The sequence below is a fragment of the Glandiceps talaboti genome, chromosome 3, assembly GCF_964340395.1.
Source record: "Glandiceps talaboti chromosome 3, keGlaTala1.1, whole genome shotgun sequence".
NCBI lineage: Eukaryota > Metazoa > Hemichordata > Enteropneusta > Spengelidae > Glandiceps > Glandiceps talaboti.
In genome coordinates this window covers 2,896,419-2,921,215 of record NC_135551.1, presented here as the reverse complement: position 1 = coordinate 2,921,215, position 24,797 = coordinate 2,896,419, and the positions used below count along the sequence as shown (strand labels likewise).

The following is a 24,797-nucleotide window of genomic DNA, read 5'->3' as shown; positions in this document are numbered from 1 at the left end:
ATCACTTGACATGCTTGGACATCACTTGACATCATCATTTGACATCAATTACATTTTTAACCACACTATTTCTCATTTTTGTTTTCAGCACACTTTATCAGAAGTGATTGGTTTTTTCACGGTACCACAAGTTGATGTTGAAGAACTGAAAGCATCTGCATCAAATGCATTACAAGAATTAGCAGTTGTTACCAGGGCCAATGTAACGTATGCCATACATAACCACAAGGTAAATTAATCAGTTGTTAGCAGGGCCAATGTAACGTATGCCATACATAACCACAAGGTAAATTAACCAGTTGTTACCAGGGCCAATGTAACATATGCCATACATAACCACAAGGTAAATTAATCAGTTGTTAGCAGGGCCAATGTAACATATGCCATACATAACCACAAGGTAAATTAACCAGTTGTTACCAGGGCCAATGTAACATATGCCATACATAACCACAAGGTAAATTAATCAGTTGTTAGCAGGGCCAATGTAACATATGCCATACATAACCACAAGGTAAATTAACCAGTTGTTACCAGGGCCAATGTAACGTATGCCATACATAACCACAAGGTAAATTAACCAGTTGTTAGCAAAGCCAATGTAATGTATGCCCACAGCAACCAGCAGGCATGTAATTGATTGATTGATTGATTGATTGATTGATTGATTGATTGATTGATTGATTGATTGATTGATTGATTGATTGATTGATTGATTGATTGATTGATTGATTGATTGATTATTTGATTGATTGAATGATTGAATGATTAATTTTTGTTGTGAAATAAAACTTATTTATACTAGTTTACACATTGACAGTGTGTTTGTTCAGTGTGTAATCACCAACAAGATAGGAGATAATTTAAAAGCAAATTGTTGAGGTAACTGGTCACCCTGGTAATTATAAGATTAGGGGTGTTTTGATATATATAAGAGGAGAAAAATGGACAAGATGTCTTCATTTAGTCAAGAGAGAATTATACACAGCTGAAAGAGAGAAAACTCACAAACTAGCCAGGGAAAGAAGGAAAAATAGTTTTATATCACCACAAAAATCAATATCAATTGATGAATGTCACACAAAAAATAAGTTTCATTTGACCACAAAAATTACTCATTCAATCAATCAATCAATCAGTCAGTCAGTCAATCAATCAATCAATCAAAAAATCAATCGATCAATCAATGACATACCTACTGGTCCCTGTGTTATGCCATACACAATCACAAGGTAGACTAAACAGTTGTTACCAAGGTCAATGATAACAGGTATTTACTGAAAACACACAGACTGTCAGTGTATATTTGTCAGAACTGCATGGTACTACTGAAAATACACAGACTGTCAGTGACTATTTGTCAGAACTGCATGGTACTACTGAAAACACACAGACTGTCAGTGACTATTTGTCAGAACTGGTACTACTGAAAACACACAGACTGTCAGTGACTATTTGTCAGAACTGGTACTACTGAAAACACACAGACTGTCAGTGACTATTTGTCAGAACTGGTACTACTGAAAACACACAGACTGTCAGTGACTATTTGTCAGAACTGGTACTACTGAAAACACACAGACTGTCAGTGTCTATTTGTCAGAACTGGTACTACTGAAAACACACAGACTGTCAGTGTCTATTTATCAGAACTGGTACTACTGAAAACACACAGACTGTCAGTGTCTATTTATCAGAACTGGTACTACTGAAAACACACAGACTGTCAGTGACTATTTGTCAGAACTGGTACTACTGAAAACACACAGACTGTCAGTGTCTATTTATCAGAACTGGTACTACTGAAAACACACAGACTGTCAGTGTCTATTTATCAGAACTGGTACTACTGAAAACACACAGACTGTCAGTGTCTATTTATCAGAACTGGTACTACTGAAAACACACAGACTGTCAGTGTCTATTTATCAGAACTGGTACTACTGAAAACACACAGACTGTCAGCGACTATTTGTCAGAACTGGTACTACTGAAAACACACAGACTGTCAGTGTCTATTTATCAGAACTGGTACTACTGAAAACACACAGACTGTCAGTGTCTATTTATCAGAACTGCATGGTACTACTGAAAACACACAGACTGTCAGTGTCTATATTTATCAGAACTGGTATTACTGAAAACACACAGACTGTCAGTGTCTATTTATCAGAACTGGTATTACTGAAAACACACAGACTGTCAGTGTCTATTTATCAGAACTGGTATTACTGAAAACACACAGACTGTCAGTGTCTATTTATCAGAACTGGTACTACTGAAAACACACAGACTGTCAGTGTCTATTTATCAGAACTGGTATTACTGAAAACACACATACTGTCAGTGTCTATTTATCAGAACTGGTATTACTGAAAACACACAGACTGTCAGTGTCTATTTATCAGAACTGGTATTACTGAAAACACACAGACTGTCAGTGTCTATTTATCAGAACTGGTATTACTGAAAACACACAGACTGTCAGTGTCTATTTATCAGAACTGGTACTACTAAAAACACACAGACTGTCAGTGTCTATTTATCAGAACTGGTACTACTGAAAACACACAGACTGTCAGTGTCTATTTATCAGAACTGGTATTACTGAAAACACACAGACTGTCAGTGTCTATTTATCAGAACTGGTATTACTGAAAACACACAGACTGTCAGTGTCTATTTATCAGAACTGGTATTACTGAAAACACACAGACTGTCAGTGACTATTTATCAGAACTGGTACTACTGAAAACACACAGACTGTCAGTGTCTATTTATCAGAACTGGTATTACTGAAAACACACAGACTGTCAGTGTCTATTTATCAGAACTGGTACTACTGAAAACACACAGACTGTCAGTGTCTATTTATCAGAACTGGTATTACTGAAAACACACAGACTGTCAGTGTCTATTTATCAGAACTGGTATTACTGAAAACACACAGACTGTCAGTGTCTATTTATCAGAACTGGTACTACTGAAAACACACAGACTGTCAGTGTCTATTTATCAGAACTGGTATTACTGAAAACACACAGACTGTCAGTGTCTATTTATCAGAACTGGTATTACTGAAAACACACAGACTGTCAGTGTCTATTTATCAGGACTGGTATTACTGAAAACACACAGACTGTCAGTGTCTATTTATCAGAACTGGTATTACTGAAAACACACAGACTGTCAGTGGAGAAAAGTGCTATTCTTGTTTTTGATATTATCATAAATATATTTTTTTTTACAGACAATACATGTTGATGTTGATATGAAATCTCCATACATAATTATACCGGAACATGGTGGTATCGACAAAGGTGGACATCTTCTAATCTTAGATTTAGGTAGTCTTAAAGTTACTAGTGATTTACAGACCAGTGCACCACAACTAGAGGTAAGTCATGGTATATAGACAAAGGTAGACATCAATGCATACACTGCACTGTATTTCAACAACAACAACAACAACAACAACAACAACAACAACAACAACAACAATAACAACAACAGACACAGGCAGTATATTCATGTATCTGTCCTTATATTGTCAGATATGACCTTTCTATTTGTATGTGTATATTTGCATGACCCTAAATTTGACCTTTTGTGTCAAAATTTAACAACAACAAAATCAATTTCATACAGTAGTCAGAGAAGTTAGTATGGTGGTGCGTGGGGGGTGATATGCCTTCTATGAAGACTTGATTAAAATTAGCAGTCAACACTATGCCTTTAATTTCTCCTGAGGCACTGTATGGATGAAATTGAACCCTGGGAAACCCATACTGGTTCAATAGCCATTTCCCAGGGTTCAACTTGTGTCTGTCTAGGATATTAAGGAAGTGACATTGCTACAAGAAAACTCATGATTTTACTCATTTTAGGAAAGACATCTTAGAGACACCAAAATATAATTTTTGCTATAATGCTATTGTTATAAAGTGTTACTTTGTAATTCCTATTACTGACTTTTTTTCTGTAGGATGCGACCATGACAGAGATTGAACAACATCTGTATGACAAGTTTAATATTCAAATTAGTGATATCCAGGTGTTATTTGCTCAAGCAGGTAAGCATTGACCATAACGACATAACAAATCATTGGTTTGCTATTGACTATACACTGTATCATTACAATGCCATTTGAAGGCAACTTTTCAGCCAGCACATACAATGTGTAATGTCAGTTGTCAATTCTCACTGAAATTCAACATACAGTGTATGGAAGTTGTGCTTTCATTTGTAGTACAACTGAATTAACTGAGTTTCAGTAGTACCATAGGCACTGTGAAATCTGTCTGTCTGTCTGTCTGTCTGTCTGTCTGTCTGTCTGTCTGTCTGTCTGTCTGTCTGTCTGTCTGTCTGTCTGTCTGTCTGTCTGTCTGTCTGTCTGTCTGTCTGTCTGTCTGTCTATCTGTGTGTGTTTGTGTGTGTATGTCTGTTTGTGTATGTGTGTACAAAATGTATATATGTGTGTATGTGTTTATGTATATGTGTGTATGTGAATATGTGTATGTGTGTGTGTATGTATATGTATATGTGTGTGTATGTTTATGTGTGTATGTGTGTATATGTGCATGTATATGTGTGTGTGTGTGTGTGTGTGTGTGTGTGTGTGTGTGTGTGTGTGTGTTTGTGTGTGTGTATAAACAGTATTACATTCCTAGCAGCAAGACTACACCCTTACCAACAGTGAAATGATGGTGTAGATGACAAGCTAATAACAAGACCACAGCCATAGCAACAGTGAAATGATGTATTGCAAAGTACCAACAAGGATAAATCAGCATGTGGATAAAACACTTTAAAAAAAATAAAACAATGTTAAACTGAACAGTTCAAGTTGTGCTACAATGCCAGTGTGCTATTGTTGAACTATTTGCTTTGTGTGTGATATAATGGAGAATCACAAACTTGTTGAAAAAGACAAAAGTTTGATATGTGAGTAAATGATGTGTACATGTACTGAGAATTTAAAACACAGTCTGTCAGTCTGTCAGTTCAATTGTCCTCAATTCCTTACATTTCCATTCTATTTGGAAATACCATGTTGATTTAATACTTGCTGTGAATGTCAGTGAAGCATATGAAGAATAATCTTATATTCTGTGCAATGATAAAAATGATGGAAAGATTAAACGTTTTAATGAAACCAATTTGTGTGATAATTATGCTAATTAATGGCCATATGTGATCATTATGCTAATTAATGGCCATATGTGATCATTATACTAATTAATGGCCATATGTGATCATTATGCTAATTAATGGCCATATGTGATCATTATGCTAATTAATGGCCATATGTGATCATTATGCTAATTAATGGTCTAAATTTCTAGACCTCATTCCTCACTATGGAAATAAAAAGAGTAAGTATACAAAAGACACAAAATTATACCGTCCTATGTCTAGGCAATGCATGATTTCTACCTTAGCTGCCATTAAAAATGAATTAGTGAAAAAGCACAATTTGTTAAATTTGTATGTTTGATAGATATAGTGTAGGTTGTGTGGTCTTGTTTGCCAGACTTTATCATATACATAATTTATACAGGTAATAGTGAGTGCTGAAACTACAAGTTTTAGCATTGATCAATGTGTTCATCTTGTGGCTGGTCTTACCAATAGACTAGACCCTGGAGAAGCAACCCCATTGTTAATCACCGTGTGCATACAAATAGTTATAGTCTGGTAAATGAAACCATGGGTAGAATAACTGTCATTGTGTCATGGTTATTATTTGGTTGCCTCTTGGTAAGTTTAGGGTTATCACATGGTGGTCACATGGTCATCACATGGTCATCACATGCACTCTGGGATACATGTAAATAACATGGTCAATAAGGGATACATCCATTTTGCATGGAAATGCATGTTCTAATGAACAATCACAAAATAAATGTAGAGTAATTTGGTGCTATTATGGTATTTTGTTCAAAATATATTCTGATCATTATGAACTTAATGATACAGTCTGATTTTAAGACAAATAAAGGACTTGATTGGTTCAAATTTCACTACTTAGGACAGCATTTTATAGGCACTAAAGGAAAACTAAATGTTTCTATGGTAACTGTCTCCATAAGAAGGATGATTATATTCAAATAGAAATTCACCTAAGTTGATAAACCAGAGTATTGAATTGAAGTTTACTTCCAAACACAACTTTGAAAATTGTACCTGAAATTTTCCACTGCACACTTCAGTCTTTGTCAACAGATTGACCCACTATTCAGTACATGTGGCCTTACGGGCATGTGAGCCTAATATTGGGTCATAGGTGCCTGGAAGTTTATATCACCCTCCGTCTCTGTTTAGTGATGCCTGGATGTACATTTGTACATGTAGATAGCTACCTTCACTCTTCATTGAAATCAAAATGCCTAGTTTCAGTGTTTAGGATTTTAACTTAGTTTATGTTCTGAATAGAATGTACTGGTGATTCAATATGGATGTATTTGGAGTCTAGGATACATAGTGTAGATATGTAGTGTGATTGATGCTAAGTCATTTGGCAAGGATTAGAAAATACCTTCAGATTTGAACTCAGTGTACAAGTACAAGTACAAGTACCATTTGTTGCAGCTTCGTAGTTGAATTGTACATGAAAGTTCAAATACTAGACTTTAAATAAAAATTGTAAATAAACATGAAGTCAGCTAAAATTGTGAGATAGGTTCATAAGACAATAATTGTATTGTATTGTTTTGTGGCTGTCAATTTGATTATACAAAGTAAAATTGTTATCTTTTCTGTCCTAGATGATGACTGGCATAATGCACATGCACTGAAAGACTCAGAATACCATGTGCTTCCAAGTACAGCTTTACAAGTGTCTGTGTTTTTAAGTGTTAAGCCTGACTATAAAGCATTCCCACAGTAAGTAAGATGTACAAGTTATTAGTATACCTCTTTCTCAAATTATTTCATACATCAGAAAGATGTAACAATGTCCTGTTTGAAATGGAAAAGTGAGAAATGATGAAACGCAACGTTTACAATTAGTTGACATACCCAAACGCAACATTTACAATTAGTTGACATACCCAAACACAACGTTTACAATTAGTTGACATACCCAAACGCAACGTTTACGCTTAGCTGACATACCCAAACGCAACATTTACAATTAGTTGACATACCCAAATGCAACGTTTACAATTAGTTGACATACCCAAACACAACATTTACAATTAGTTGACATACCCAAACGCAATGTTTACAATTAGTTGACATACCCAAACGCAACGTTTACAATTAGTTGACATACCCAAACGCAATGTTTACAATTAGTTGACATACCCAAACGCAATGTTTACAATTAGTTGACATACCCAAACGCAATGTTTACAATTAGTTGACATACCTAAACACAACATTTACAATTAGTTGACATACCCAAACACAACGTTTACAATTAGTTGAGATACCCAAACGCAACATTTACAATTAGTTGACATACCAAAACGCAACGTTTACAATTAGTTGAGATACCCAAACACAATGTTTACAATTAGTTGACATACCCAAACGCAACGTTTACGCTTAGCTGACATACCCAAACGCAACATTTACAATTAGTTGACATACCCAAATGCAACGTTTACAATTAGTTGACATACCCAAATGCAACGTTTACAATTAGTTGAGATACCCAAACACAACGTTTACAATTAGTTGACATACCCAAATGCAACGTTTACAATTAGTTGACATACCCAAATGCAACGTTTACAATTAGTTGACATACCCAAACGCAACGTTTACAATTAGTTGACATACCCAAATGCAACATTTACAATTAGTTGACATACCAAAACGCAACGTTTACAATTAGTTGAGATACCCAAACACAACATTTACAATTAGTTGACATACCCAAATGCAACGTTTACAATTAGTTGACATACCCAAACACAACGTTTACAATTAGTTGACATACCCAAACACAATGTTTACAATTAGTTGACATACCGGTATACAGGATATGAATGTCACAAGTTTTGTAAAAACTGTTTAATTTACAGAACCAAACTAGAAGCAGTGTTACCATCACTTAAAGTCAGTGTCTCAGATCAAAGACTAAGAGCTCTCCTTAAGGTAAGTGATGTATATTCTGTTATGGTTTCTCAAATTTATTCATTTCATTTCATTTTGTTTTTTCTGAATCAGTTGAATTGTAAATTAAAGACTGTTCCAAACTTGAGATTTAGCTCAATGGAACTGAGGTTTTGTAGTGTTCTGGGCTTGTTGTTCAAAAACTCTAACTTCACAAAAATTATCCAATATGTTTGATTGTCAAAGAGAGTTCCTTTAAGGTGTTTAAATGGATCATAGTGATGTGATCAATGCAATGTAGAAATGAAAATAGGATTTCTTGTCCTAGACTTCATATTGAATTGAATCAGATGTGAATGTCAGTGTGTGTGTGTAAATATGAATTGAATCAGATGTGAATGTCAGTGTGTGTGTGTGTGTGTGTGTGTGTGTGTGTGTGTGTGTGTGTGTGTGTGTAAATATGAAGTGAATCAGATGTGAATGTCAGTGTGTGTGTAAATATGAATTGAATCAGATGTGAATGTCAGTGTGTGTGTGTGCGTGCGTGTGTGTGTGTAAATATGAAGTGAATCAGATGTGAATGTCTGTGTGTGTAAATATGAATTGAATCAGATGTGAATGTCAGTGTGTGTAAATATTGAATTGAATCAGATGTGAATGTCAGTGTGTGTGTAAATATGAATTGAATCAGATGTGAATGTCTGTGTGTGTGTGTGTGTGTGTGTGTAAATATGAAGTGAATCAGATGTGAATGTCAGTGTGTGTGTAAATATGAATTGAATCAGATGTGAATGTCAGTGTGTGTGTGTGTGTGTGTGTGTGTAAATATGAAGTGAATTAGATGTGAATGTCAGTGTGTGTGTGTGTGTGTAAATATGAAGTGAATCAGATGTGAATGTCAGTGTGTGTGTGTGTGTAAATATGAAGTGAATTAGATGTGAATGTCAGTGTGTGTGTGTGTGTGTGTGTGTAAATATGAAGTGAATCAGATGTGAATGTCAGTGTGTGTGTGTAAATATGAAGTGAATCAGATGTGAATGTCAGTGTGTGTAAATATGAATTGAATCAGATGTGAATGTCAGTGTGTGTGTGTGTGTGTGTGTAAATATGAAGTGAATCAGATGTGAATGTCAGTGTGTGTGTGTGTGTGTGTGTATAAATATGAAGTGAATCAGATGTGAATGTCAGTGTGTGTGTGTAAATATGAAGTGAATCAGATGTGAATGTCAGTGTGTGTAAATATGAATTGAATCAGATGTGAATGTCAGTGTGTGTGTGTGTGTGTGTGTGTGTGTGTGTGTGTGTGTGTGTGTGTGTGTGTGTGTGTGTGTGTGTGTGTGTGTGTGTAAAGCCATTGGTGTTACCATTTATACGGGGATGGCTGCTGAGATGTAATAATGAGTATATTGTGATATTGACAAGGACAGTGTATTGTTGATAACTGAATGAAATCAGGTTTTCAATTGACAATTATTCTCATTTGGATTCTGTGACTATCCATCCAATCTGATGTCAGTCTCTCAATTTGAAAATTATTTTGATCCTCCCTGCACAGTTTGGCCAGAATTTACCAATACCTTCTGCCAAGGTATCTATGGTTTCAGTGGCATCAATACCATCTCTGGTGAGTTTATTACAATCGTATTTTGATTTTATTATCTGCCTCATATATTTAATTTGAACACAGCTTGTTACATTCTTTTCAATAAAGAAAATGATGATGATGTAGCAGTCCATGTATTATAGTTATGTAGTGACTGAATGCAACTCAGAATTGTTTTTTTATTGACTGAAATCAACCTGGAACTATGGATGGAGTAAAGGGGCAAAAACTGAGTTTATATGCCTCTTTTATTATTAGTCCCCGCTGGATGAAGTCCAGGACGGGGACTTATGGATTGGGTTCCGTCCGTCCGTCCGTCTGTGCAGAGCCGTTTCTTGGAGATGCCTGGACCGATTTTTTTCAAACTTGGTACAGGGGCAACATACAATGGCATACATATGCACATCAATTTGTTTCATGATACGATCCAATATGGCCGCCAGGCAGCCATTTTGTTTGTGAATTTTCCCTGTCCAAAGCCGTAACTCAGACATGCTTAAACAGATCTCATTCAAAGTTGGTATTAGGACAGTGTTCTATGATATGCACTTCAATTTGTTTCATGATACAATCCAATATGGCCGCCTAGCAGCCATTTTGTTTGCAAATTTTCCATGTCCAAAGCCATAACGCAGATATGCTTGAACAGATCTCATTCAAAGTTGGTATTAGCACAGAGTTCAATGACATGCATGTGCATATCCATTTTCATCGTGATACAATCCGATATGGCTGCCTGGCAGCGATTTTGTTGGCGCAGTTTTCATGTCCAAAGCCATAACTCAGACATGCTTGAACAGGGCCCCCCCCACTCCCTAGCATTGTGAATATAACTTGATATCAACTCCCTAGCTTTGTAAATATAACTTGATATCAACTCCCAAGCATTGTGAATATAACTTGATGTCAACTCCCAAGCATTGTAAATATAACTTGATATCAACTCCCTAGCATTGTTAATATAACTTGATATCAACTCCCTAGCATTGTTAATATAACTTGATATCAACTCCCAAGCATTGTGAATATAACTTGATATCAACTCCCTAGCATTGTGAATATAACTTGATATCAACTCCCTAGCATTGTTAATATAACTTGATATCAACTCCCAAGCATTGTAAATATAACTTGATATCAACTCCCTAGCATTGTAAATATAACTTGATATCAACTCCCTTGCATTGTTAATATAACTTGATTTCAACTCCCTAGCATTGTAAATATAACTTGATATCAACTCCCTAGCATTGTAAATATAACTTGATATCAACTCCCTAGCATTGTTAATATAACTTGATATCAACTCCCAAGCATTGTAAATATAACTTGATATCAACTCCCTAGCATTGTAAATATAACTTGATATCAACTCCCTAGCATTGTAAATATAACTTGATATCAACTCCCTAGCATTGTTAATATAACTTGATATCAACTCCCAAGCATTGTAAATATAACTTGATATCAACTCCCTAGCATTAATATAATTTGATATCAACTCCCTAGCATTGTAAATATAACTTGATATCAACTCCCTAGCATTGTTAATATAACTTGATTTCAACTCCCTAGCATTGTAAATATAACTTGATATCAACTCCCTAGCATTGTAAATATAACTTGATATCAACTCCCTAGCATTGTTAATATAACTTGATATCAACTCCCAAGCATTGTAAATATAACTTGATATCAACTCCCTAGCATTGTTAATATAACTTGATATCAACTCCCTAGCATTGTAAATATAACTTGATATGAACTTGCTGGCATTGCAAATATAACTTGATATCAACTCCCTAGCATTGTTAATATAACTTGATATCAACTCCCAAGCATTGTAAATATAACTTGATATCAACTCCCTAGCATTGTTAATATAATTTGATATCAACTCCCTAGCATTGTAAATATAACTTGATATCAACTCCCTAGCATTGTTAATATAACTTGATTTCAACTCCCTAGCATTGTAAATATAACTTGATATCAACTCCCTAGCATTGTAAATATAACTTGATATCAACTCCCTAGCATTGTTAATATAACTTGATATCAACTCCCAAGCATTGTAAATATAACTTGATATCAACTCCCTAGCATTGTTAATATAACTTGATATCAACTCCCTAGCATTGTAAATATAACTTGATATCAACTTGCTGGCATTGCAAATATAACTTGATTTCAACTCCCTAGCATTGTAAATATAACTTGATATCAACTCCCAAGCATTGTTAATATAACTTGATATCAACTCCCTAGCATTGTAAATATAACTTGATATCAACTCCCAAGCATTGTTAATATAACTTGATATCAACTCCCTAGCATTGTAAATATAACTTGATATCAACTCCCAAGCATTGTAAATATAACTTGATATCAACTCCCTAGCATTGTTAATATAACTTGATATCAACTTGCTAGCATTGTAAATATAACTTGATATCAACTTGCTAGCATTGCAAATATAACTTGACTTGTTTGATTATTAATACAAAATGTCATAAAACAATGTTCAGACAATTAAGGTTCACATTATCAAGTTATAGTACATAATTATGTACTCTTCATCATCAATATAGGATGAAAGACACATAAAACCAGACCTCACATTCCAGTCTTTGAGACGTCTCAAGAAAGCGGTATCCAGGAAACCCAAGGAAGCCCCACCCTTAGATGTTGTAGATGCAATTAAACCTGTTGAACCTGTACCCGAATCACAACCATCAGTTGCAGGTTAGTGGTTTAGTTTTACATGTTGAAAATCCGTAATTTTAAATCACGTAATATTTCATTTTGAGTAAATTAAATGTGACATGTACCACATGATATTTGATTATACATGTAGATTACTATGTAACAAGATTTAATACTCACTAAAGCATATTATGCCTACTATATCTTCAAAGGTCAAAACAGATGTCAAAGGTCAATTCTAGTGTTATGATTATGGCTTATTGCTTTTAAAGCTACAGCAACTCAACCTAGCCGCAAGGCAAAAACAGTAACTCATGAATAACTTTCACTAATTGACATCAAATATTTTTCTTTTTCTCACTTTTTCTCTTCATACTTTATATCATTTTCCATTCACTCTATTTTCTGTTATTGTTGTGTTCCCTAAACTATCAAATCTTGGTTTCTATACTGATGTGTAATTACTGCAATGGTTCTATATGTATGCTTCATAAATTTAAAATAAAATCTCATTTATTGATTAACATGTCATCATCAAAATGTTCATACTTTGCTGGATAAATACAACTCTCTAACAATTCTGTTACCATTCTGATCCCTCTGTGTTCAAACTATAAATGCCACTATTTGGAACCTATTTCATTTCATAACAAATATTCATCTTTGTATGACCCTTGACCTGATATGTATCAATCTACCTGCCTATATACCATGATATACTGTCTACTCTCTCTCTGTCTCTGTTCCTCATCTTTTCTTCCTAAACCCATCTTGCCCCCCCCCCCTGCCTTCTCTGTATGTATCCCCTATGTGCATGCATCCTTACCCCCCTCCCGCTGCGTGCATTCCACTTTCCATTTCCACTAAATTTGTTTGGACGCTGCTGTCATGGTAACAGAATCTGATGAACCATACTATTCGGCCTCAGATCATTCTGATGAAGATGTTGAGGAATGGGCCAGTATGTTAGATGTACCAGCATTTGAAGACACTGCTTCCAGTGCTAATATCACTACAATGCTGCTACGATTTGTAATCAGAGAGGTAAGGTTATCTTCTTGTAATTTTTAGGATGATTTGTAATCAGAGAGGTACAATAATAAAATGATTTTATGAGAATGTATGACTGGATGGATGACTGATGACTACTTCTGATACATATACCAATAACTTTATATACATAATTCTAAATCTTACACTTCTACATGTTCATGTACTCACTGTCAAGTCAATTATGATTCTAAAATTTACCAAGACCGTATTAATTTTGACCTTCTTTACTATAGGTTGTTTTCCTATTATCCAAAGTTGAAGCTGACCAGGTTCAACCAGCAGTAGAATCATCACCAACAACAGCCTTAGATTCAGATTCAGAAAAAGATTCTGGAGTACACAATGAATATTTAATGTTCAGAATGGATTCACTGTGTACTGATGTAGCTATGTCTCAGTTTGGTATGACTCTACATATTGGACTTGGTGGAATACAGGTCATTGATAAAATACACACAAGTAAGTAACTCTTAAATGGGACCTAACTTTGATCAAGCTTGTTGAAAGGTTTTAATGTTGATGTTGTAAAAAAGTTGACCAGAAAATGACATATAGGGCACATAGAAATGATATATAGTAGGAAATTGATTTCTGACAGTACAGCTGTTCAGTATTAGAATTAAAGGTTAACACCACTCCAGAAAAGAAGGTAGTTTCATAAAGTATGGATTCTGGAGAGTCAGGATTTCACATCACATAAATTGTGCTCAGTTGCCAAGACACACCACTCACCTGTTCTTTCACTGATACACCATTGCATTGTGGGTCTTAGCAGACATAGATATTCAATATATGCACACTGAATATTCATGACTCCTGGGAGCTTATTTCCTTCAGATAAATAGTCAGTCTTGGATATTGTATTAGTATGCTACTGCTAGTAAAAGCAAAGTATCCACAACCTGTTATGGCCTGATTAATATTGCCAAAGGTCTCCAAAGAATTAACATTATAATACTTGGAGATAATACAACTGATATGTACACATTGTAACTAATAATATTTGTATATTGAAAGAAAACAAGATATGATTAAGATTAATGTTTTATTTTATTTTTACAGAGATGGATGGTACATACCTTCATTTAATCAGTTCACCAACCAAAATGGAACTCATATCAGTTCTGTATAGAAAGGTTTGTTTGTTTGTTTGTTTGTTTGTTTGTCTGTTTGTTTGTTTGTTTGATTGAGTTACATTCTTTAAATTTAAAAACTCATCAATTCCTTGAAAAAAATTAGTTGTTTTTTCTGCCTTAAATTAGGTGGATTCAGACTCAGTGACTTAGTCTAACATTGTTTTATCTGTATGGGTGGATCCTAAATGTCCAGATTTCAGACTCAGTGACTTAGTCTAACATTGTTTTATCTGTATGGGTGGATGCTAAATGTCCAGATTTCAGACTCAGTGACTTAGTCTAACATTGTTTTATCTGTATGGGTGGATGCTAAATGTCCAGATTTCAGACTCAGTGACTTAGTCTAACATTGTTTTATCTGTATAGGTGGATCCTAAATGTCCAGATTTCAGACTCAGTGACTTAGTCTAACATTGTTTTATCTGTATGGGTGGATCCTAAATGTCCAGATTTCAGACTCAGTGACTTAGTCTAACATTGTTTTATCTGTATAGGTGGATCCTAAATGTCCTGATTTCAGACTCAGTGACTTAGTCTAACATTGTTTTATCTGTATAGGTGGATCCTAAATGTCCAGATTTCAGACTCAGTGACTTAGTCTAACATTGTTTTATCTGTATGGGTGGATCCTAAATGTCCAGATTTCAGACTCAGTGACTTAGTCTAACATTGTTTTATCTGTATAGGTGGATCCTAAATGTCCAGATTTCAGACTCAGTGACTTAGTCTAACATTGTTTTATCTGTATGGGTGGATCCTAAATGTCCAGATTTCAGACTCAGTGACTTAGTCTAACATTGTTTTATCTGTATAGGTGGATCCTAAATGTCCTGATTTTAGGTCATACTACAACTCTATGGAGCAGGCTGCTGTAGTCAAGTTTACTGCACTCAATGTGGTATTCCACAAAGAGGCTATGATACATCTCAAAGAGTTCACAGAAGATCTTCTTCAAAGGTACGTCTTATTTTCAATGTTGTTTTATACATAATTTATACATTGAGGTTGCGTAGCGGTACAGAGGGTCACCAGTATTTAAATTCATTGTGTATTTCTGACACAATTATGAGTTATTTTCTCCTTTATAGGAAGGAACAATGAAGCCCATGTAGTGGAAAAATATGGCTAAGATTTCAAAGTCAGGGGGATGTGTGTGTGTGTGTGTGTGTGTGTGTGTGTGTGTGTGTGTGTAGGAGGAGGCGGGAGGCTACTATGTTTGTTCCCATCCATTTGTCCCTCCGTTTATCCTTGCTATGTGTTTGCTTTTATCTGTGTGTGTCAACCTGTATCAAACATACATGCATAGTGTAGATGCACTTGTTGTGTATGAGCCAATTACAACCAAACCTGGCACAAATGTCAGATACAGTTGTATATTATTCCACATACATGCATGCACATTGCTTTATTTCATGATGCTCACAATAATGACTGATTGGGAGGCACATTTGTCCAAAAAAAAAATCAGAATATGAATAACTAACTTAATGTTAAAATGCTTGGGGGGGTTATAGAAGTCAAAGTTCAAATGATAGTCATATGATAGTTAGCTGGTAACACACCTTTTATGCTATTCTGCATGATGGCACAATGTTACACATTCCATTGTCAAACAGCCACAAACTAATGTGTATTTTGTTATTTCTTTCAAGCAGTGCAATTCCATTAACATCAAGAGAGGGTGATGCAGCATCAGAGACAGCGCCCTCACTAGTCATACCTACTAAGCCTTTACAACCGTCAGTAGGAGGTAAATCAACAGATTCAGGACGATCAACTGAACCACCGGCTACACAAACTGGTAAAGAATTGATATATGTCCAGTCATTACATAGATGATAGTGTTCTCTATAGAATAATTTCAGGCAGGAAACAAATAATTATCAATGATGTAAAAACTAGGAAAGATGTTGATACTTCAGAATAATAAATTGGTTTGTGTTTTTGACTGGTCTAACAGAAATGAATTCGATCTAGTTTGATAGAGGGATGATTTTGATAGACTGAGGTAAAGTCTAGTATCACAGTATTGACTCATAGTACTAAAATAATAAGACAACGAAGCAGAGATTAAGGGGAAATATATGTACAAACAAATTGATATGTTCAATGTTTAAAGTTTGTGACATGACTTTTCCATTTTGCTAATTGAAAATGAACCATATTAGTCAAATGGTTAAATGTATTTTGAAACCAACATCATGAGTGTCAATTGTCATTAAAATGTTTTATATTATGGAAATCCTAGTTTTCATTCACTTCAGACAATTAAATGTCATTCAATGCAATATATTTTGCTTGTCAACACCCCTGGAAAATAACCAAAGTTGATCTGAATACACCTGGAAAACTGGTGAAACCCCCAGGATAGTCCTGGATTTGTTTCCTGTTAATCTCCTTGTATTTCAGACACTGGTGCTTCAAGGAATAACATACAATTCTACATCAGAGCTAAATTAGACTACCTATCTCTAACCCTGTGTGATAGTCATAACAACTTGGCCGAGGTATTTGTCAGAGATTTAGAGGCTGCTGTGACGATGAAAGTGTCAAGAACTACAGTCAGAGCAAGGTGGGTCATTTAGCCAATCAGTTCAGTTCTTACTGTAACCAGTTAGAGTAAGGTGGGTCATTTAGCCAATCAGTTCAGTTCTTACTGTAACCAGTTAGAGTAAGGTGGGTCATTTAGCCAATCAGTTTAGTTCTTACTGTAACCAGTCAGAGTAAGGTGGGTCATTTAGCCAATCGGTTCAGTTCTTACTGTAACCAGTCAGGAATTCTCACGTATCCCTAGCAGCATTATAATGTATACATACAAAAGATTCTGTTTGATTTCTAGCAGGTATCATGTATTGATCTATGTGTATACTGTAACTTAGGGTGCCACAATATGGTGAAATTTGAATTCTTTGTGATATGGTATGAGTGAACTAGCATTTCTTAGCTTTAATTACTAACAACATTCTTTTCAGTGAAATATTGGACTTTATTCTCTCTACAGTCCCTGTATTCATTTGAAAACCATATTTGAACTGTGTTGTAAAACTGAGTAGGAGATGGTATAAATGGGATAATGTATTTCTAGAAGATCAAAGGAATCAGCATAGTTACCTGTTTTTACAATTTGAAAACTCAAATTCAGGCTCTACTCAGTCTGTTTTGATTTACAATTTAATTTTACAAACTCATCACAGATTTCTGTCAGCGTTTCAGAACATATTTTTCTGATGCATATAACTAGTTCTTGACATGTCAATCCACCGCTTCCATCCCCACTCATTTAATGGAATCTTCCAATGTTACAAATCAAAGTCTGTGGTGTACATGTCTACATACAGTATGATATTTTCATTTCAGGTTGAATATTCAAGATAGCATTGTCTATATATTCCCCTTGTCTTGATGCACCGTCTCAAGTCTTCACACAGGGATGGTGTTGGTTGTGGTGTAACATTGCAAAGTCAAGGGTTCAACCAAACCTAGCACAAATGTCAGAAACAGTAGTCCACATGCATAAATGCACAGTACTTGTTTCATGACCTTGGCGATAATGGTTGAATGGTGGCATATTTATTGTAAAAATTCACATTTTGCACACTTATGCTGGAAGCATAATAAATAGAGACCTCAGTTGAGTGTCTATATTAACCATGTCATCTATAACAAGCTTTCTAATTAGACTATGACCTTTGACCTTGCCCTCAAGGTAAAATAACAGTAACAAAGCAACTTATTAACAGTAAGAACACAACAAAGTGACTTTATGGTAACCAAGTAACTTGACAGTAACAAAGTAAGTGAGAATGTTATTGATATCATTTCAGACATAAAAGTTTATCGTCAGTGATTTTTTCTCTTTTAGCTTAAAAGACTTGTCTATAGAAGATTCAATGACAAGTAACTTATACACTAAAATTGTTTGTATAGAAGATGCCACGGTATTTGATATTAAGGTATGTTATGTATGTATGTATGTATGTATGTATGTATGTATGTGTGTATGTGTGTATGTATGTATCTGTACGTGTGTGAGTGTGTGTGTGTGTGTAAGTGTGTATGTGTGTGTATGTATGTGTGTGTGTGTGTGTGTGCGTGCGTGCGTGCATGTGTGCGTGCATGTCTTGTAAAAATTGTAATTGAGATGAATGAAAAACTATATCGTTTAAATACAGAAGTTTAAAGTACAATTTGCATGGACTATACATTTTGATAAATTGACTAATCCATGTAATCAGACATATTCTTTGAAAGATGTTTTTTTTTTCTTTTCATGCAGTTCATAATGTACAATTTGACAGCCAGCCAGGTTCTAAAGCCAGTAACGGAGGGTAAACCAGCACCAATTCCATTAGACTATAGTCTGAGACTAAGGATGGGTCGTGTACAATTTGTCTTCCTCAACAAGTTTGTCAATGATGTAGTGGTAAGTTGTCCATAGTTGGTTTTAGTGTTTGTAAAACATTGATTGTTTGTTTGTTGATCATGTTAGGAAAATGAATCAAAGTGTTGACCATATTTTGTATGTTTTAGCTAATAGTACGTTGGCCATATTAGGAACCTGATCAGATATTGACCTTAGAAATGCATAAGGAACTTGTGAGACAGTCCGAATAAATAGATGTAATCCGACGTTTCGAATAAAAATTCTTTTTCAAGGTATTCAAAGGCAAGATATATTAGGTAAACACCTGTCACAATATATCTGAATGTTATGGAACAGAACGACAACCGCATGTGATATACGTGTGAAAAGTTCTAATATTCGCATGCACCAAATAGAACCCAATAGAACACGCCTGAAATATAAAATAAGCATGATTAAACTGGAAATGACGAGAATAATCTATTAATTCCAAGGGGTTCCAGCATTCCGAGACGGAAAATGATTTCCTCTTCCTTCAACCTCAATAATTTCTCATCACCAGAAACCTTACAAATTCCTGAAATAGACATATCTGATACACTGTGATTGTTGGTAATAAAATGCATAGATACGGGATAGTTACGATTCTGGTCAGGCAGAGATGTTCCACGAAACGATCACCAAGACGACGTACAGTCGAAGCTATATATAATAAACCACATTTCTGGCATTATTGCAATACACTACATTAGTACTAATACAAATAAATCTACTCGTAACAGGCACACTGTTCTTAGGGCCAAAAACATGATTAGTATTAATAATGAAACGACATGTACCACTGGAGTACGATCGCATGGAAATGAACCAGCATTAACTTCCAATTCATGTTGTTCAGATATTGCAATCAACCTTGATGGATGACTTGGGAAGCATGTTATGACCATATTAGGGAGTTGATTAACCTGATGGATGACTTGGGAAGCATGTTATGACCATATTAGGGAGTTGATTAACCTGATGGATGACTTATAAAGCATGTTATGACCATATTAGGGAATTTATGAACCTGATGGATGACTTAATATATAAAGCATGTTATGACCATATTAGGGAATTGATTAACCTGATGGATGACTTATAAAGCATTCTATGACCATATTAGGGAATTGATTAACATGATGGATGACTTGGGAAGCATGTTATGACCATATTAGGGAATTGATTAACCTGATGGCTGACTTGGGAAGCATGTTATGACCATATTAGGGAATTGATTAACCTGATGGATGACTTATAAAGCATTTTATGACCATATTAGGGAATTGATTAACCTGATGGATGACTTGGGAAGCATGTTATGACCATATTAGGGAGTTGATTAACCTGATGGATGACTTGGGAAGCATGTTATGACCATATTAGGGAGTTGATTAACCTGATGGATGACTTGGGAAGCATGTTATGACCATATTAGGGAATTGATTAACCTGATGGATGACTTATAAAGCATTTTATGACCATATTAGGGAATTGATTAACCTGATGGATGACTTATAAAGCATGTTATGACCATATTTGGAAAGTGGTCAACCTGATGGTTACAAAACCTCTCAGTACATGTATTATCTAAGTCTTAGATGGGAGAGTTAGGTTACTAAGCCTCTCAGCATTATCTAAGTCCTAGATGGGAGAGTTAGGTTACTAAGCCTCTCAGCATTATCTAAGTCCTAGATAGGAGAGTTAGGGTACTAAGTCTCTCAGCATTATCTAATGTTGCTCTCTTCCTTTTTTGACAGAAATTTTTTGAGCCATTCACCAGTAAAGAAGCCATTGCCTCAGCAACTGAAGCATCTTCTGGCTTTGTACAAAAACAGGTAGGATAGACAGTTACTGTAGTAACAGTTGAGATTTTGAGACCAGGATTGTTACCTTCATTAACAGTACATATTGTGAATTTACTTAATATCACAACACATTGCATTGTAAAAAAATGCCCATTTTAGCTCACTGACAGGCAGTGTCCAAGTGGGTATTACATTGGGTTCTGTCCATCTGTCCACCCATCCATACACATCCATGTCTCTGACATGCAAAGGAAGGCGAATTGTTTTTAAACCTGGCACAAAGGTGACATACTGTGTCTTCTATGAAAGCTTGTTCAGATTGCATTGCTACTTTTTTCCTGAGCTAATCATGACTATTATGTTTATTATATTTACATATTAAAAAACTGGATATGAAATTAATTATTTTCTTTTCAATTGCAGTGGATAGTTTAAAAGAATATATCGTCTGTGTGTTTAGAAAATTATGACCGTCTAGTCAATCGATAAATCCCTTTGTAATCAATTGGTTTTAAAAAGCACTACCCTTAGATGGAGATAGTATATATTTACATGTATGTTTTGTAATTTTGTAAGGTTAACATATAATATATGATTGTGCAAACTAGTAGTGGTAGTTTTAGTAATGTAGATATTTATTTTATATGTAGGTTGAAGACATTCAAAGAGATGGCAAAAAGATAGGTCTTAATATTTCCATCAGAGCTCCGGTGATCTTGATCCCACAGAGTTCACAGTCACATAATACTCTGATAGTTCACCTTGGAGATCTGACTGTTAGAAACTCATTTGAAGAGGCTAGTATACCAGAAGGTGTGAGTGTAGATCATAAACCACTAGTAGACAGACTACAGGTGGAACTCAATGCATTGCAAGTATCAAGGTATGTAGGCACTTCAAATGAACTATCCCAATATAAAAACTTTGTCAGCCACTCTTAGAATTACTAAGTCTGATATCTGTACAGTCTGTCTAACTTGTAGCATAGTCTTAGAATGACTAAGTCTGTTATCTGTACAGTCTGTCTTACTTGTAGCATAGTCTTACAATTACTAAGTCTGTTATCTCTCACTTGAAATAAGCTGTTGCAATGTAAAACTTGTCAGTCAGTCAGGGTTTACCAAATATGATATTTCTCAGTAACTAATCTGATATTGTAATTTGTATTGACTGATAGAGCTATGATAGTAGATAACCAAGCCTATGGAGCACGTCGTTTGATAGTAGAACCAGTCAGTTTACACCTAGATGTCAAGAGGGCCTTGCAGCCAACCATCAAACAAGTTTTACTCTTTGATGTTTGTGCCAGACTTGAAAATATCAAGGTAAGACACTACTTGTATTATACATTTTTACTCTCGTCATTTCTATAAGACAATGATTGATGAATGGTGTGACAGTACAAGAAGTAGAGAAACACAAGAATGTAGAAGATTTATTTGTAATAATAGTATTATGTATACAGTCAAACCTGTGTATAGTGGTCAGCCAAGGGACTAACAAAATGTGGCCACTATAGAGAGGTGGCCTTTCTGTAGAGGGTTGGTTGTTTTTGTAATCAGGTGGCCAAAACATTTAGAAGTTAAGAGAAGTGGGGACACAAACTAAATACAACATAATATTAAGGGTTTAAAAACTAATTATTTAATCTCACATCAAAAATACATGTACATGTATTTACAATTCAATGACAACTCTGCTTTGCATACATTCTAGAAGTAATTTTGCAGTTTCTGTGAAAAATATCGATCATGAATAGTCCAGTCCAATTACAAATTTATGTAACAGTTTTTCGTCTTTCAAATCTTTCTTTTACGATCACCTGGTGCGTTGCTTTCGAACTCCTCCAAAAATTCAGACTTGCGTTTCTTTATGATCAGTATCTGGGTACGCCCAACACCATACTTCTCAGCCAGTTTGCGTGAGCCCACAGAACAACCACTCGCACTCGCTTTGTACAGACTGATAATCTCGACCTTCTCGTTCAAAGTCAACGTCTTCCGAACAGCCTTCGCCATGGTTTCGATGATAAACGGTAAATAATGCTGCGATACAATTTGTTACGACGTGATAGCTACGATGTAAAAGCATAGAATGGTACATGTACGAAGCTCTCGCTCCGAAACACAAGTTGCCGCCATTGATGTTTTGTTTACGTTCACGCACAGAGTGACTGTGGTTCACGTGTTACGTGATGACGCACTTTGACCTACGACCTGTCAACTGTACTTCGATGTTTCTTTGTACGGTAAAGTTTCTGACTCCTTTCGGCACTGCAGCAAGTGTTAAACGGGTATCGTTGACATTACTGTGGGTCTATTGGCGGTACGGTCACCCTGTTTGATGTTACCGGGTGATGCCCACAGTGTGGCCGTAGTGAATAACATGAACGAACTACGTCATTGTCTTGTTTCCGTAGTGCAGTGCCTATTGTTAACCAAAGGAGGTGTGTGTTTTCACACCGATACAGCGATAAAACAAAACATCGGACAACCTCTGACGACTTTCTATTTCAATTGAGAGTTTCAACTCAAAGATACCGACCGTTATACACAGTATAATTACCAAATTGGGCCGGTAATAGGTGGCCGCTGACCGCGTTAAAGAGGTGGCCGTTCTATCAAGTGTCATTAACATGTAAAATTGCATGGGACTGCCACAAAGTGACCGCTTAGAGAAGGTGGCCGCTCTGTCAGGGTGACCGCTAAGACAGGTTTGACTGTATATTGAAACCTATTAAATCTAAGTTTATTTATGATTATTGTTTGTCAGTAACACTAATTGACATTCTTAGACATTAAAGGGGCATGGTTGGCAACTTGTAAGTATTTTTCTTCTATCACTTGTCTAAAGACTAGCAGTCACTGACAATATTCCTACTATATAAACTGCAGGGATACTGTTTTCTCACACTACACTGTCATGTATTTGAATAAAATGACATCATTTTATTTATGTAGTGTGGGAAAACAGTATCCCTGCAGTTTATATAGTAGGACGTTTGTCAGTGACTGCTAGTCTTTAGACAAGTGATAGCGAAGGGTCAAATATAAGTACTAACCTTTTATTTGGAAACAAATATGACAGAACATACTCAGGAGTTGCTGACCATGTACCTTTATGACATAATGTCAAATTATTTGTTAAAAGGTGAATGAGAAAGTAACAATAAAAAGCACTACAAGACTGTGTTCACTACTATTGATAGGGTGTTTTAATGTGTACATCATTTTATTGTAGATAAACCTTGGTGAGCTGGACTTGGCTACAATGATTGCTGTGTCTACTCATAACTTACAAGAAGGACAGGTCCAGGAGACAACAGTTGTGTCCGAAGTTGGAGAAGAATTAGGTGAACTTTTAAATTTTGCATTGTATAGTTTTAAAGCTTTGTTTTTGTCGATAGTGTTGTTCAGTACGTGGTGAACATGTGGTTGCCATACTATTGTTCTTAGAGGGAATTAATGCATTGTTGCATATGCCATTGCTCAGTCGGAATACATGGTTGCATGTACCGGTACTATTGTTCTCAGTGGGAATACATGGTTGCATGTACTATTGTTCTCAGTGGGAATACAGGGTTGCGTGTACTATTGTTCTCAGTGGAAATACATGCTTGCATGTACTTTGTTCTCAGTGGGATTACATGCTTGCATGTACTATTGTTCTTAGTGGGAATACAGGGTTGCGTGTACTATTGTTCTCAGTGGAAATACATGCTTGCATGTACTTTTGTTCTCAGTGGGATTACATGCTTGCATGTACTATTGTTCTCAGTGGGATTACATGGTTGCATAATACTATTGTTCTCAGTGGGAATACATGGTTGCATGTACTATTGTTCTCAGTGGGAATACATGGTTACATGTACTATTGTTCTCAGTGGGAATACATGGTTGTATGTACTATTGTTCTCAGTGGGAATACATGGTTGCATGTACTATTGTTCTCAGTGGGAATACATGGTTGTATGTACTATTGTTCTCAGTGGGAATACATGGTTGCATGTACTATTGTTCTCAGT

At 35.5% G+C, this 24,797-nt stretch overlaps 1 protein-coding gene across 1 annotated transcript in view; it reads left to right on the top strand.

The window, feature by feature from the left end:
• The window catches only part of LOC144432913 (intermembrane lipid transfer protein VPS13A-like), a 164,026-nt gene that overhangs the window by 53,535 nt on the left and 85,694 nt on the right, over positions 1-24,797 (top strand). Inside the window, exons 15-34 of the mRNA XM_078121213.1 lie at positions 89-229; positions 3,251-3,397; positions 3,986-4,073; positions 5,347-5,376; positions 6,769-6,886; positions 8,035-8,107; positions 9,621-9,689; positions 12,260-12,413; positions 13,273-13,418; positions 13,661-13,886; positions 14,490-14,563; positions 15,378-15,520; positions 16,219-16,364; positions 16,973-17,135; positions 18,426-18,516; positions 18,840-18,986; positions 20,726-20,803; positions 21,424-21,656; positions 21,951-22,098; positions 24,014-24,125. Coding sequence (XP_077977339.1) covers positions 89-229; positions 3,251-3,397; positions 3,986-4,073; positions 5,347-5,376; positions 6,769-6,886; positions 8,035-8,107; positions 9,621-9,689; positions 12,260-12,413; positions 13,273-13,418; positions 13,661-13,886; positions 14,490-14,563; positions 15,378-15,520; positions 16,219-16,364; positions 16,973-17,135; positions 18,426-18,516; positions 18,840-18,986; positions 20,726-20,803; positions 21,424-21,656; positions 21,951-22,098; positions 24,014-24,125 — 2,527 coding nt within the window. The remainder of the gene's footprint in view (positions 1-88; positions 230-3,250; positions 3,398-3,985; positions 4,074-5,346; positions 5,377-6,768; positions 6,887-8,034; positions 8,108-9,620; positions 9,690-12,259; positions 12,414-13,272; positions 13,419-13,660; positions 13,887-14,489; positions 14,564-15,377; positions 15,521-16,218; positions 16,365-16,972; positions 17,136-18,425; positions 18,517-18,839; positions 18,987-20,725; positions 20,804-21,423; positions 21,657-21,950; positions 22,099-24,013; positions 24,126-24,797) is intronic.